Source organism: Dendrobates tinctorius, unplaced genomic scaffold, assembly GCF_039654945.1.
Source record: "Dendrobates tinctorius isolate UK_male_01 unplaced genomic scaffold, ASM3965494v1 ptg000184l, whole genome shotgun sequence".
Classification (NCBI taxonomy): domain Eukaryota; kingdom Metazoa; phylum Chordata; class Amphibia; order Anura; family Dendrobatidae; genus Dendrobates; species Dendrobates tinctorius.
In genome coordinates, this window is record NW_027361851.1 from 4109729 (window position 1) to 4123629 (window position 13901).

At 42.9% G+C, this 13901-nt stretch overlaps 1 protein-coding gene across 3 annotated transcripts in view; it reads right to left on the bottom strand.

The window, feature by feature from the left end:
• Positions 1-6758: 6758 nt before the first annotated feature.
• Positions 6759-13901, bottom strand: part of ERCC6 (ERCC excision repair 6, chromatin remodeling factor) — a 258882-nt gene continuing 251739 nt past the window's right edge. For all 3 annotated transcript variants that reach the window (XM_073552075.1, XM_073552073.1, XM_073552074.1), the window contains one exon: positions 6759-9110. In XM_073552075.1, coding sequence (XP_073408176.1) covers positions 8694-9110 — 417 coding nt within the window. In that variant the 3' untranslated portion in view covers positions 6759-8693. The remainder of the gene's footprint in view (positions 9111-13901) is intronic.

Here is a 13901-nt window from a genome sequence, read left to right on the forward strand (position 1 = left end):
ATTTTCCTGACAATAAGACAATGAGCATGACAATGACCTTTTCTTCCTACTCACAGGTTTTCACTGAACATTGAATTAGGGCGAGCAGGTCGTCGGTATGTGACGAAGTCTGCAAATTGCATGTGCTTGGGGGGACACCAAACAATTCTTGCGCCAGGTGCCAGAAAATCTAGATACACCTCTGGCTGTGACAAAAGCAGCTATGTGTACTCTGCAACCCGGCCTGTGGGGGTACTTTGCGCATGCTCTGTGGCTGAAATTTATCAGCTTTTGTGTGGAAAATATGGAAACATGCTGTTGGTGAAATGTTTAATGAGCTTCTCTGGGACAAATGTGAAAACATGCTCTGTCGCTGAAATTTATCAGCTTCTGTGAAGGAAGCTCAGGACTAACATCAATAATCCAAACCTCCCACTTCCATCTCCAAAACTTCTCGCAAGCTGCGCTACTTCTCTGGAGTGCACCAACCAGGACAATTGGAATAATTCCCTATACCCAGTTTTAACTGTGCCCTAAAAATGCACTTCTTTAGACTGGCGAATTGTCTCACCTCATTTATTTAACTATTCCAGCTTTGCGCTTCCAAACTTTTCTCCTTGTTGCATTTGCTTACACACCCTCAATGTACTTAGTATGTGTACTTGTACACTTACTGGCTGGTGACCGGTTCATGCAGCATTATGTGAATACCGCATTTATATTAACCCCTTAACCCCAGAGGTATTTTCATTTTTGCGTTTTCGTTTTTTGCTCCCCTTCTCATAGCTCTAATTTTTTTTATTTTTCCATCAAAATGGCCATGTGAGGGCTTGTTTTTTGCGGGACAATTTGTACTTTTGAACAGCAGCACTGGTTTTAACATACAGTATAGTGTACTGGAAAACAGAAAAAAATTCCAACTGCGGTAAAATTGCAAAAAAAAAGTGCAATCGCAGCATTTTTTTTTTTTTACCATGTTCACTAAATGATATAACTAACTTGCCATTATGACTCTCCAGGTCATTACGAGTTCATGGACACCAAACATATATTGGTTCTTTTTTCTTTAAGTTGAGAAAAAAAAATTCTAAAGTTTAAAAATGTTGCGGCAACCAAAAAAGTAATTGACGTTTTTACTTTTATTCTCGTTATGCCGTTTAACGATCGGGTTAATTATTTTTTTATAGTGATCGGGTGATTCTGAATGCGGCGTTACCAAATATGTGCATGTTTGATTTTTTTTTTTAAATTTTTATTTTGAATTCGCCAAAAGGGGATGATTTGAACTTTTACATTTTTTTTTTTTATTTTACTTTTGGCATGCTTCAATAGAAGCTGATATAATCCGATTGGCTCTGCTACATACAGGGGATAATCAGATCGCCTGGATGTAGCAGAATTACTGACTTGTTATGAGCGCCGAGCACCGTGCGTTGATCATAGCATTCTGACAGTGACAACCATAGAGGTCTGCTGGAAACCTCTGGTTGTCATGCTTGACCCATCGGTGACCCGCGATCTTGTGACGGGGTCACCAATGGGCGGGATATCCATCACGCTTGCTGAAGCGTGAGTTAAATACCACTATCAGAAATTGACAGCAGCATTTAACGGGTTAACAGCTGCAGGTGGATCAGCTGACATGTGTAGTGACCAGAAAAACCATTACTAATGTATGTTATGTGTCATGGTAAGTGTGTTCTCTATCCCTTACATGATTGCATTTGTGACAACGGTTATCCGTCTTGCCTTGGGAGGAGGTAAATTATTTAATATTATGCTGCCCTCTCCAGCCTTGTTTTGATATTACAACTTGTAGTACTATGCTGCCCTCTTCTGCCTTAGTTTGGCATTGCAAATTGTTTTTCTGATTTGAAAATAAGTGGCAGTTGGAGGTGGTGTGAGGGAGACTGAAAAGGTTGTGTTGCGTGCAGCTTTGGTGGTGAGAGGAGGTAGGAAATTGAGGCTCCTCGTCTAGGACACATGCGTAGTACAAATAGCACCCTATTCGGAATGCCCCGTGTTTACAGCAACAGAGTTCTGGGGTGCTGGGACAAGAGACGGAACTGCACAACTGCGCAGCAGGTTTTTCCAGATACACCGATCCGATTAAGGTTGGCTAATCCTCCCCCTTCACGCAGCACAATTAGTCAAATGAAAAGTTACTGCCATCCTCCCAAGGCCGGGACCGAGAAAAGGCTTTGACTGACACAAAGTGTAAGGAAAGTTGTATCTGCTATCCAAGACTGTTATATTGAAACACATAAGAATTGTTACAAGTATTCAGTAAAGTTCATCTTTCAAGTTTGCATGAGGCCCTCGGTGTATGCTTCTTTCGTCCGCGGCCTCATACCTTGCGGGCATCAACATAACTCTCAGACTCCTATCCGTCAACGCCCCCCTTTATTAGTTGCCACCTAACCTAGTGATTGTTAGAGTCATCGGAGTCATCATGACTGAACCACGCTCCGAGGTACTATTTCCTGCATTCAAAGCGTTGCGACACATGTGCCCCTAAAGGTACGGGCACAGCGCCGCAGCCCGCACCAAACAGGGGGAGTCCAAGGTCGGCGTAAATTTACGCTGGATGTCAGAAAGGGGTTAATGACTGGACCGTACAATACAAGCACTTTTTAGCATTTACCTTTCGTGTCTCCCCTATTTCCTCAGAGATTGTATGCTTGCAAGCAGGGTTCTCACTCCTCTTGGTATCTGTTGAATTATGGGTTTACTCTGTTATGTCTCTATTGTTTATACAAGTCCATTCTTTAAAGTGCTGTGGAATAACATTATTTTATTATATCATTTATTCCATGGCGCTTTACATGTGAAAAGGGGTATCTCTATATATAAAATTGAATGTATGTGTGCATCACCAGCCAATCACGAAGCATCTTTCATTTCACCAGAGCCGTTTAAACGAAGCTGAGCTGTGATTGGTTGCTATGAGCAACAGTTTTCTCACTCCAGACAACACCTCAGACGACACTGACCGGGTGGGAGAAATCTAGCACCCCCGGGAACATAAGCTCCCAGCCATTGCCTGCCCCCCAGAATGGAGCAGAGAGCACATGACAGAAATGAATCATTCCCTCCCATGCCCATATCCCCATCACACATCCTCCATCCCACAGGCACATCTTCCCTCTTAAAGGGATCTCCGGTATGGAAGTTAGGGCAAATCCCTCAGCGCTCTGATTCTGACCCCAAGCTTCTATTAAAGGGATCATTGATATGGAGGTCAGGGCAAATTCATCCAGAGCTTTGGTTTTGACCCCAGGCCTCTCAAAAAAGGGATCATTGGTATGGAAGTTAGAGCAAATCCATCCAGCGCTCTGATTCTGACCCCAGGCTGATATTAACGGGATCATTGGTATGGAAGTCAGGGCAAATCCATCCAGCGCTTTGGTTTTGACCCCAGGCCTCTCTTAAAGGGATCCCCGGTATGGAAGTTAGGATCGTTCCACTCAATTCTGTGGTTCTGACCCCAGGCCTCTCTTAAAGGGATCATTGGTATGGAAGTGAGGGAAAATCGACTGCGCTTTGGTACTGACCCCAGGCCTCTCAAAGGGATCTCTGGTATGGACGTTAGGGCAATTCCACTCAGTGTTTTGGTTCTGACCCCAGGCTCTCTTAAAGGGATCCACGGTATGGAAGTCAGGGCATTTGCCTTCAAATGCTCTGGTACTGACCCCAGGCTCTTAAAAGGGATCTCCTGTATGGAAGTTAGGGCAAATCCCTCAAGCGCTCTGATTCTCACCCCAGGATTCTATTAAAGGGATCCCTGGTATGGAAGTGAGGGCAAATCCACTCTGCACTTTGGTACTGACCCCAGGTTCTCTTAAAGGGATCTCCAGTATGGAAGTTAGGGCAATTCCACTAAGCACTCTGGTTCTGACCCCAGGCCCCTCTTAAAGGGATCCCCGATACGGAAGTGAGGGCAAATCTACTCTGCGCTTTGGTAAAGACCCCAGTCCTCTCTTAAAGGGATCTCTGCTATGGAAGTTAGGGCAAATCCCTCAGCGCAGATTTTGACCTCAGGCTTTTATTAATGGGATCATTGGTATGGAAGTCAGGGCAAATCCACTCAGCGCTCTGGTTCTGACACAGGCCTCTCTTAAAGGGATCCCAGGTATGGAAGTTAGGACCGTTCCGCTCAGCGCTCTGGTTCTGACCCCAAGCTGACGGGATGCTGTGGGATATTAGGGCTAGTAGTCCGGTGCCTCTGGCTGACGGGATGATGTGGGATATTAGGGATAGTAGTCTGATGGCTCTGGCTGACGGAATGATGTGGGATATTAGGGGTAGTAGTCCGGTGGCTCTGACGGGATGATATGGGATATTAGAGGTAGCAGTCCGGTGGCCCTGGCTGACAGGACGATGTGGGATATTAGTGGTAGTAGTTCGGTGGCTCTGGCTGACGGGATGATGTGGGATATGAGGGATAGTAGTCGGGCGGCTGTGACGGGATGATGTGGGATATTAGGGGTAGTAATCCGGTGGCTCTGACGGGATGATGTGGGATATTAGTGGTAGTAGTCCGGTGGCTCTGGCTGATGGGATGATGTGGGATATTAGTGGTAGTAGTCCGGTGGCTCTGGCTGATGGGATGATGTGGGATATTAGGGGTAGTAGTCCGGCAGCTCTGACAAGATGATGTGGGATACTAGGGGTAGTAGTCCGGTGAATCTGGCTGATGGGACGATGTGGGATATTAGTGGTAGTAGTCCGGTGGCTCTGGCTGACGGGACGATGTGGGATATTAGTGGTAGTAATTCGGTGGCTCTGGCTGATGGGATGATGTGGGATATTAGTGGTAGTAGTCTGGTGGCTCTGGCTGACGGGATGATGTGGGATATTAGGGGTAGTAGTCCGGCAGCTCTGACAAGATGATGTGGGATACTAGGGGTAGTAGTCCGGTGAATCTGGCTGATGTGGGATATTAGTGGTAGTAGTCCGGTGGCTCTGGCTGACGGGACGATTTGTGATATTAGTGGTAATTCGGTGGCTCTGGCTGATGGGATGAAGTGGGATATAAGTGGTAGTAGTCTGGTGGCTCTGGCTGACGGGATGATGTGGGATATTAGGGGTAGTAGTCCGGCAGCTCTGACAAGATGTGGGATACTAGGGGTAGTAGTCCGGTGAATCTGGCTGATGGGACGATGTGGGATATTAGTGGTAGTAATTCGGTGGCTCTGGCTGACGGGACGTTGTGGGATATTAGTGGTAGTAATTCGGTGGCTCTGGCTGATGGGATGATGTGGGATATTAGTGGTAGTAGTCTGGTGGCTCTGGCTGACGGGATGATGTGGGATATTAGGGGTAGTAGTCCGGCAGCTCTGACAAGATGATGTGGGATACTAGGGCTAGTAGTCCGGTGAATCTGGCTGATGGGATGATGTGGGATATTAGTGGTAGTAGTCCGGTGGCTCTGGCTGATGGGACGATGTGTGATATTAGTGGTAGTAATTCGGTGGCTCTGGCTGATGGGATGAAGTGGGATATAAGTGGTAGTAGTCTGGTGGCTCTGGCTGACGGGATGATATGGGATATTAGGGGTAGTAGTCCGGCAGCTCTGACAAGATGTGGGATACTAGGGGTAGTAGTCCGGTGAATCTGGCTGATGGGACGATGTGGGATATTAGTGGTAGTAGTCCGGTGGCTCTGGCTGACGGGACGATGTGGGATATTAGTGGTAGTAATTCGGTGGCTCTGGCTGACGGGATGATGTGGGATATTAGGGGTAGTAGTCCGGCAGCTCTGACAAGATGATGTGGGATACTAGGGGTAGTAGTCCGGTGAATCTGGCTGATGGGATGATGTGGGATATTAGTGGTAGTAGTCCGGTGGCTCTGGCTGACGGGACGATGTGTGATATTAGTGGTAGTAATTCGGTGGCTCTGGCTGATGGGATGAAGTGGGATGTAAGTGGTAGTAGTCTGATGGCTCTGGCTGACGGGATGATGTGGGATATTAGGGGTAGTAGTCCGGCAGCTCTGACAAGATGATGTGGGATACTAGGGGTAGTAGTCCGGTGAATCTGGCTGATGGGACGATGTGGGATATTAGTGGTAGTAATTCGGTGGCTCTGGCTGACGGGACGTTGTGGGATATTAGTGGTAGTAATTCGGTGGCTCTGGCTGATGGGATAATGTGGGATATTAGTGGTAGTAGTCTGGTGGCTCTGGCTGACTGGATGATGTGGGATATTGGGGGTAGTAATTCGGTGGCTCTGACAAGATGATTTGGGATACTAGGGGTAGTAGTCCGGTGAATCTGGCTGATGGGACGATGTGGGATATTAGTGGTAGTAGTCTGGTGGCTCTGGCTGACAGGACGATGTGGGATATTAGTGGTAGTAGTCCGGTGGCTCTGGCTGACAGGACAATGTGAGATATCAGTGGCAGTAGTCCGGTGGCTCTGGCTGACGGGATGATGTGGGATATTAGGGACAGTCGTCCGGTAGCTTTGGCTGACGGGATGGTGTGGGATATTATAGTGAATGTGGCTATGTGGAGTGGGCGGGGCTCTACACTCAAATACATACATACATATATATATATATATATATATATATATATATACGGTATATATATATATATTCATACATTATAATTTGTTATAACTGTAGTTAGTTACTATGCCCGGGCAACACCGGGCTCTTCAGCTAGTACATAATAAAAACGAGTAAAGTAATCTTAACCCCTTAGTGACGGGGACAGTTTTTTAAATTCTGACCAATGTCACTATGTGGTGAACAAAACCCAGTGATTTTGAGATTGTTTTTTTGTGGCACATTATAATTTATTGTAATGGTACATATAGGTTGATATGTTTTGTGTTTATTTATAAAAAATATTGGAAATTTGACAAAAATGTTAAAAAAAAATTCCAATTTTCAAAGTTTGAATGATTATCCCTTCAATCCAGATAGTCATCAGACATATAAACATTAATAAAAACATTTCCCACATGCCTGCTTCATCAGCACCATTTTTAAAACGCTAATTTAAAAACGCTAATTTATTTTGTTAGCTTTTTAGGAGGTTTAAAAATGCAGCAGTAATTTTTTATTTTTTCAAGGAAATTTACAAAATTTATTTTTTTGAGGGACCTATCCAGGTTTGAAGTGACTTCGGGGGTGCGACAATGCCTTGCGAAAGTATTCTGCCCCCTGGAACTTTTGAACCTTTTCCAACATATCATGCTTCAAACATAAATATACCAAATGTACATTTTTGGTGAAGAATTGGTTATTTTAAATTTTTGTGGAAACTCAAAAACTGAAAAGTGGGGTGTGCAATATTATTCGGCCCCTTTACTTTCAGTGCAGCAAACTCACTCCAGAAGTTCATTGTGGATCTCTGAATGATCCAATGTTATCCTAAATGACTAATGATGATAAATATAATCCACCTGTGTGTAATCAAGTCTCAGTATAAATGCACCTGCTCTGTGATAGTCTCAGGGTTCTGTTTGAAGCACAGAGAGCATCATGAAGACCAAGGAACACAACAGGCAGATCCGTGATACTGTTGTGGAGAAGTTTAAAGCAGGATTTGGATATAAAATGATTTCACAAACTTTAAACATCCCAAGGAGCACTGTGCAAGTGATCATATTGAAATGGAAGGAGTATCATACCACTGCAAATCTACCAAGACACGGCCGTCCCTCTAAACTTTCATCTCAAACAAGGAGAAGACTGATCAGAGATGTAGCCAAGAGGCCCATGATCACTCTAGATGAACTGCTGAGATATACAGCTGAGGTGGGACAGTCTGTCCATAGGGCAACAATCAGTTGTACACTGCACAAATCTGGCCTTTATGGAAGAGTCGCAAGAAGAAAGCCATTACTCCAAGATATCCATATAAAGTGTCCTGTGAGACACACCAAACATGTGGAAGAAAGTGCTCTGGTCAGATGAAACCAAAATCAAACTTTTTGGCAACAATGCCAAACGATCTGTTTGGCGTAAAGGCAACACAGCTCATCACCCTGAACACACCATCCCCACTGTCAAACATGGTGGTGGCAGCTTCATGGTTTTAGCAGGGATGGGAAGATGGATGGAGCCAAATACAGGACAATTCTTGAAAAAAACCTGTTGGAGTCTGCAAAAAGACCTGAGACTAGGACCGAGATTTGTCTTCCAACAAGACAATGATCCCAAACATAAAGCAAAATCTACAATGGAATGATTCACAAATAAACGTATCCAGGTGTTAGAATGGCCAAGTCAAAGTCCAGACCTGAATCCAATTGAGAATCTGTCGAAAGAGCTGAAAACTGCTGTTCACAAACGATCTCCATCAAACCTTAGTGAGCTCGAGCTGTTTGCCAAGGAAGAATGGGCAAGAATTTCAGCCTCTCGATGTACAAAATTGATAGAGACATACCCCAAGCGACTTGCAGCTGTAGTCGCAGCAAAAGGTGGTGCAACAAAGTATTAAGTTAAAAGGGGCCGAATAATATTGCACGCCCAACTTTTCAGTTTTTGAATTTCCCAAAAAAATTAAAACAACCAATAAATTTTGTTCAACTTCACAATTGTGTCCCACTTGTTGTTGATTCTTCAAAGATTTACATTTGGTATCTTTATCTCTGAAGCATGATATGTGGGAAAAGGTTGAAAAGTTCCAGGGCGCCGAATACTTTCGCAAGGCACTGTATATAAGTCACCAAGGATTGCACTCAGAAGGTAGAAGGATTCAATGGAACTCGGGTCGGAGTCTCCATACTCCGGCACCATCAGGTTTTCTATGAAAAGTGCACAGTTTACGCAGTAGTTCTCGGAAAACACAGGACTGTGAGGGGGACAGCTTATCCTCAAACTCCTGGAGCACCTCCTGGGTGGTGGCTTCACCATCCTGCTGTGCTTGGAATGCTATAAAGTTTCTCATATCTGATAGGAGCTCATCATGCTCAGTAGGGTCTGCAGTCCTAAGGTCACTTCCTATCTCATTTTCTTCTCTTGAAGGATGTATTAAATGATTCCTTTCCTTCATACGAGCAAGCAAACTGGATGAAGAGAGGGCAGAACTACTTGAGTCGGAGGCTTTGGACTCTCCATTGAAGTGAGAGGGAAAAACGATATTGCACTGTTCTGGTTTAAAGGTCTTTATATCCTGAAAAATAACAAAGAAATAGAAAATTCAATACAAACAGGAACATAGGATGTTCATTTTTCAGGTTTTTTTTACTGTAGTGTAACAAATTATCTTCAGAAAATACAGAATGCCCCTCCATTTCACCTCCATATATGGTCAACCATAATTAAGGCTACTCGCCAAAGTGCATAGGAACACTACTCTACTGTTCACAATATGGAGTTTTTACTTCATTCATAATAAAAGGTGAAGCTTTATGGGTTCAGGACATCTTTCCACGCAGAACTTTTCCATCTGTTGTATGTTAACCACTTTAATACAGCTGCCTGAGGAGCTACAACATATAGCTTCATTACCTCGCTGCTTCAGTGGAGACCTATTGTGGACCGGAAGCTAGTCTATCTCCCTTCTCTCACAGTAGTACAGTATAAAGTCACGTTCACACATTCAGTATTTGGTCAGTATTTTACATCAGTATCTGTAAGCCATAACCAGGAGTGGAATAGTCAGAGTTAAAGTATTATAGAAACACATCACCACTTTTGTACTTATCACCCACTCCTAGTTTTGCCTTACAAATATTGATATGAAATACTGACTAAATACTAGTAGTGCGACTACAGCCTAATGGGAGTGACCACTAAAAGTGGGGAGACCATAAGCTTGTACAATACAGAGAAGTTAGAGGACACTAGAGAGACAGCTTTCTTTCCAATGGAGAGCTAATTTGCATAGTTAAATGGGTACTACTCACCAGAACTGTCACTCAAGAAAGAGGGCCAACCCCAGAAATCAAGAAGTAAGAAGACTACAGAGCTGTGAGCTGATCAAGAGACAAGTTAAGCATAAGGCTATGTGCACACACTGCAGATTCACCTGCGGGTTTTTTCCTGCGGAACCGCAGGTAAAGTGACCTGCGGTTTTGCCCTGCGATTTCACACCTCTACTATGTTAAAGGTGTGAAACCGCAGAAATAATTGACATGCTGCGGAAAAAAACCGCGCGGAAAAAAATGCAGCGTGAGCACTGCGGTTTTGAAACCCCATAGGCTAACATGGTAAAGTACCATGTCTGCGGAACTGCTGCGGTTCCGCAGGGCCAAAACCGCAGCGGAACCACAGCAAAAACCGCAGTGTGTGCACATAGCCTAACTCTAACTCTCAGAAAGTTGTCTATAAGGGTATATGCACATGTTCAGTATTTACTGCTTTTTTGTCACAATTTTTCCACACAGTTTTGTCACAAAACTGAAGGATTTCCTACTACCAACAAAGTGAATGAGATTTCTGAAATCCCATGCAAGCTGATTTTTTTTCTTGCAGATTTGAAGCAGTTTCAGATCTGTAGCAAGTCAATTCTTTTAGGACTTTTGCAGCGTTTTACACCATAGCTGTAGTGAAAGACAAACCACCATAGCTGTAGAGAAAGCACATCCAAAAATCACACAATGATCTATTTTTGCTCTCAATTCACAGTCTGAGCTCAGTGAAGAGGATTTTTCTAGCTCTTTTCACTTGGTGTTGGTGCTGTGAGATGGCTGTGTAGTGGTGTGGCCTGGTGCAATGGAACTCAGTCTTGCACCATGGGCGCTGTGAGGCACCAGGTCTCTTACGCTGCTGGTGCACTAGCGATGCGGCAGTGGTTGGCGCATGTGCCAAACTATTAAGGCTATAAAAAGTTAGGACCTGCTGATAGGTCCGTCGTGATGTGGCAGTGGGCTTCATACATAATCAGAATATTAAACTAAGGACCTCATGTTCAGTTTTGTACATTTTTGCCTACACAGATCAATGTATGATGTTTAGATACGGTATGTAGCTCAGGGTTTTAACCAATTCAAAGGAATAGGGAAAATATGCATTAAAAATGCATGAAAAAACACATGACAAATGTGTGTACTTTGCTTTAATGCCAAAAGATGCAGAAAAGATGCAGAAATTTCTGTTGCAAATACTTAACAGGTGCACATACCCTACTCTAAGACTCCCTACAGCAGCTAAAACAGCAAGAAAAGCAGCACCATCTCAAATTAGGTCAAAAGAATCTCACCCAGCCAGTCCATTAGAATAGGACAGGTGCACGATAGCTGATCCTGCATGTGTACCGAAAGGCATCTGGTGATGTGACATCACTGGCACCACTCCCCTCAAGATTTTCATGGACCCACTTGAATTGGAGAGTTTGATCCAGGACTACGTTTTTGTGAACAGCCCCATAGACTATAATGGGTACACTGAAAACACGCATGTCAAACATAGATGTCTGAAGGAAGCCCAAATCTGAAGCTTATTGCTGACTGACATTCTAATTTACATCAGCGTGATTAGTGACTTCTATACATAAAGGTAAGCAAAGCTTTTGAGTTAAAGCACTTTTTTTTTTTTTTTAGAAATCCCTACCTTTAGCATTTCGGTAATGATCAGCCAACCAGCGATATTTTCACTGCAAACACCACGAGAAATGTATTTTACATGTGCTATTGTCAAAATGTACTTGAAAAGTACTTATTTTGACAATCTGGGCCATGTAAGGGTTGATCTACATTGATCCTTGCAAGTCTCTCCTATTACAGCAATATAAATGCACATGCATTAGCTGATGAAAGTCGCAAGGAATTCTCCTTCTTGTTCACGGAGATGCTGAGTGCAAGCATCTCCTTACTGTTACAAATATGTAGGCAAATAAGGTTTTCAACATTAAAAAAAAAAAAAAAATCAATGGAATTGCTTTCTACAAACACCCAATCCTTAACCAGCTACAAGCCAGATTCCCACATAATTCCAGTTACATGGCGGATAATACAGGCAGCTTCCATTTATGTGAAGGGATGCAATCACTGGAGTGCAATTAAGAGACATGTAGCAGTTTTCATTGACATCAATTAGATGCAAATCTTGAGGAAGAAAAAAGAAAGATTCCTGGGAGGCAACAATTACTTCCCAGCACTGTGATCTCTCTGGGGCAGCTGCAAACCCAGAGATCACCGGCATTTTGAGGCAATTTAGCCTGTCACATTAGTTCTTGATTCTTGCCCAGAAGAGACCATAGCAACAGGAAGAGGTCAGTGTCTGATGGTCTCTGAGCACCTTCCTCTAATCTCCTTATACAGTTGTGTGAAAAAGTTTTTGCCCCCTTCCTGATTTCCTATTTCATTGCAGTTTGTCAAACTTACATTTAAATATTAGACAAAGATAACGCAAGTAAAACACAAAATGTAGTTTTTAAATGAAGGTCTTTATTAACGAAAAAAAAATCCAAATCTACAGCACCATGTGTGAAAAAGTGATTTCCCCCTCACTTAAAAGATAAATTAACCAGTTTATCACATCTTTAGAAAGCAGAGTTCAATTTCCCTAACCACGCCCAGGCCTGATTACTGCATGCCTGTTCACAATTAAGAAATCACTTACATAGGACCTGCCTGACAAAGTGAAGTAGACAAAAAGTTCTTTAAAAATTAGACATCATGCAATGATCCAAAGAAATTCTGTAACAAATTATAAAGTTATTGAGATCTGTCAGTCTGGAAAAGGTCAGACTCTGCCAAAAGAAAGACTGGGCAAAAATGGCCTGCGTGGCAAATCTCCAAGACAAATAAGCTGAACAATAAGCACATAAAAGGCTTTTCTCAGTTTTGTCAGGAAACATCTTGATGATCCCCAAGACTTTTGGGAGAATAATCTGACAAGACAAAAGTTGAAGTTTTTGGAAGGTGTATGTCTCATATCTGGCGTAGAAGTATCACAGCATTTCAGAAAAGGAACATCAGATCAACAGTAAAATATGCTGGGGGTAGTGTGATGGTCTAGAGCTGCTTTCCTGCTTCAGGACCTGGAAGACTTGCAGTGGTAAATGGAACCATGAATTCTGCTATCAACAAACCAATCCTGAAGGAGAATGTCCAACCATTTGTTTGTGACCTCAACTGAAGAACACTTGGGTGATGCAGCAGGAAAATGATCCAAAACACACCAGCACGTCTACCCCTGAGCTTAAGGAAAACAAAATTAAGACTTTGGTGTGCTTAGTTGCCAAGAGTGGCCCAACTAGTTATTAGGTTTAGGGGGCAATCACTTTTTCACATATGGACCTGTAGGTTTGGATTTCTTTTTCCCTTATTAATAAAGACCTTCATTTAATCCTTTAGGGACTGAGCCAATTTTGATCTTAATGACCAGGCCAAATTTTACAATTCTGACCAGTGTCACTTTATGAGGTAATAACTCTGGAATGCTTCAACGGATCCCACTGATTCAGAGAATGTTTTTGTGACATATTGTACTTCATGACAGTGGTAAAATTTCTTCTATATGACTTGCGTTATTTATGAAAAAAAAAAAAAATAAAATTTGTAAAACTTTTTGAAAATTTAGCAATTTTCAAAAGTTTAATTTTTATGCCCATTTTCAAAAGTTTAATTTTGATGCCCTTAAATTAGAGAGTTGTGTCACACAGAATAGTTAATAACATTTCCAACATGTCTACTTTATATCAGCACAATTTAGAAACAATTTTTTTTGTTAAGAAGTTAGAAGGATTAAAGGGAACTGTCAGCAGGATTGTACACAGTAATCTACACACAGTGTCAGGTCGGCGCCGTTTTACTGATTAAAATGATTCCTTGTCTGTCTTGTGGTTGTTGTTTAATCTTTATTTTTGCTTTGAGTTGATATGATATCTGAATGATATGCTTGCGCTTTGGGGTGGGCATGTGGGCGGTAGGGGTTTTTATGTGGTGCTTTTCTTAGCTAGGGTGCTCATAATGCAGACTGTGGACAGGTAACTGATCCCTCAGTGATTTGCCCACTA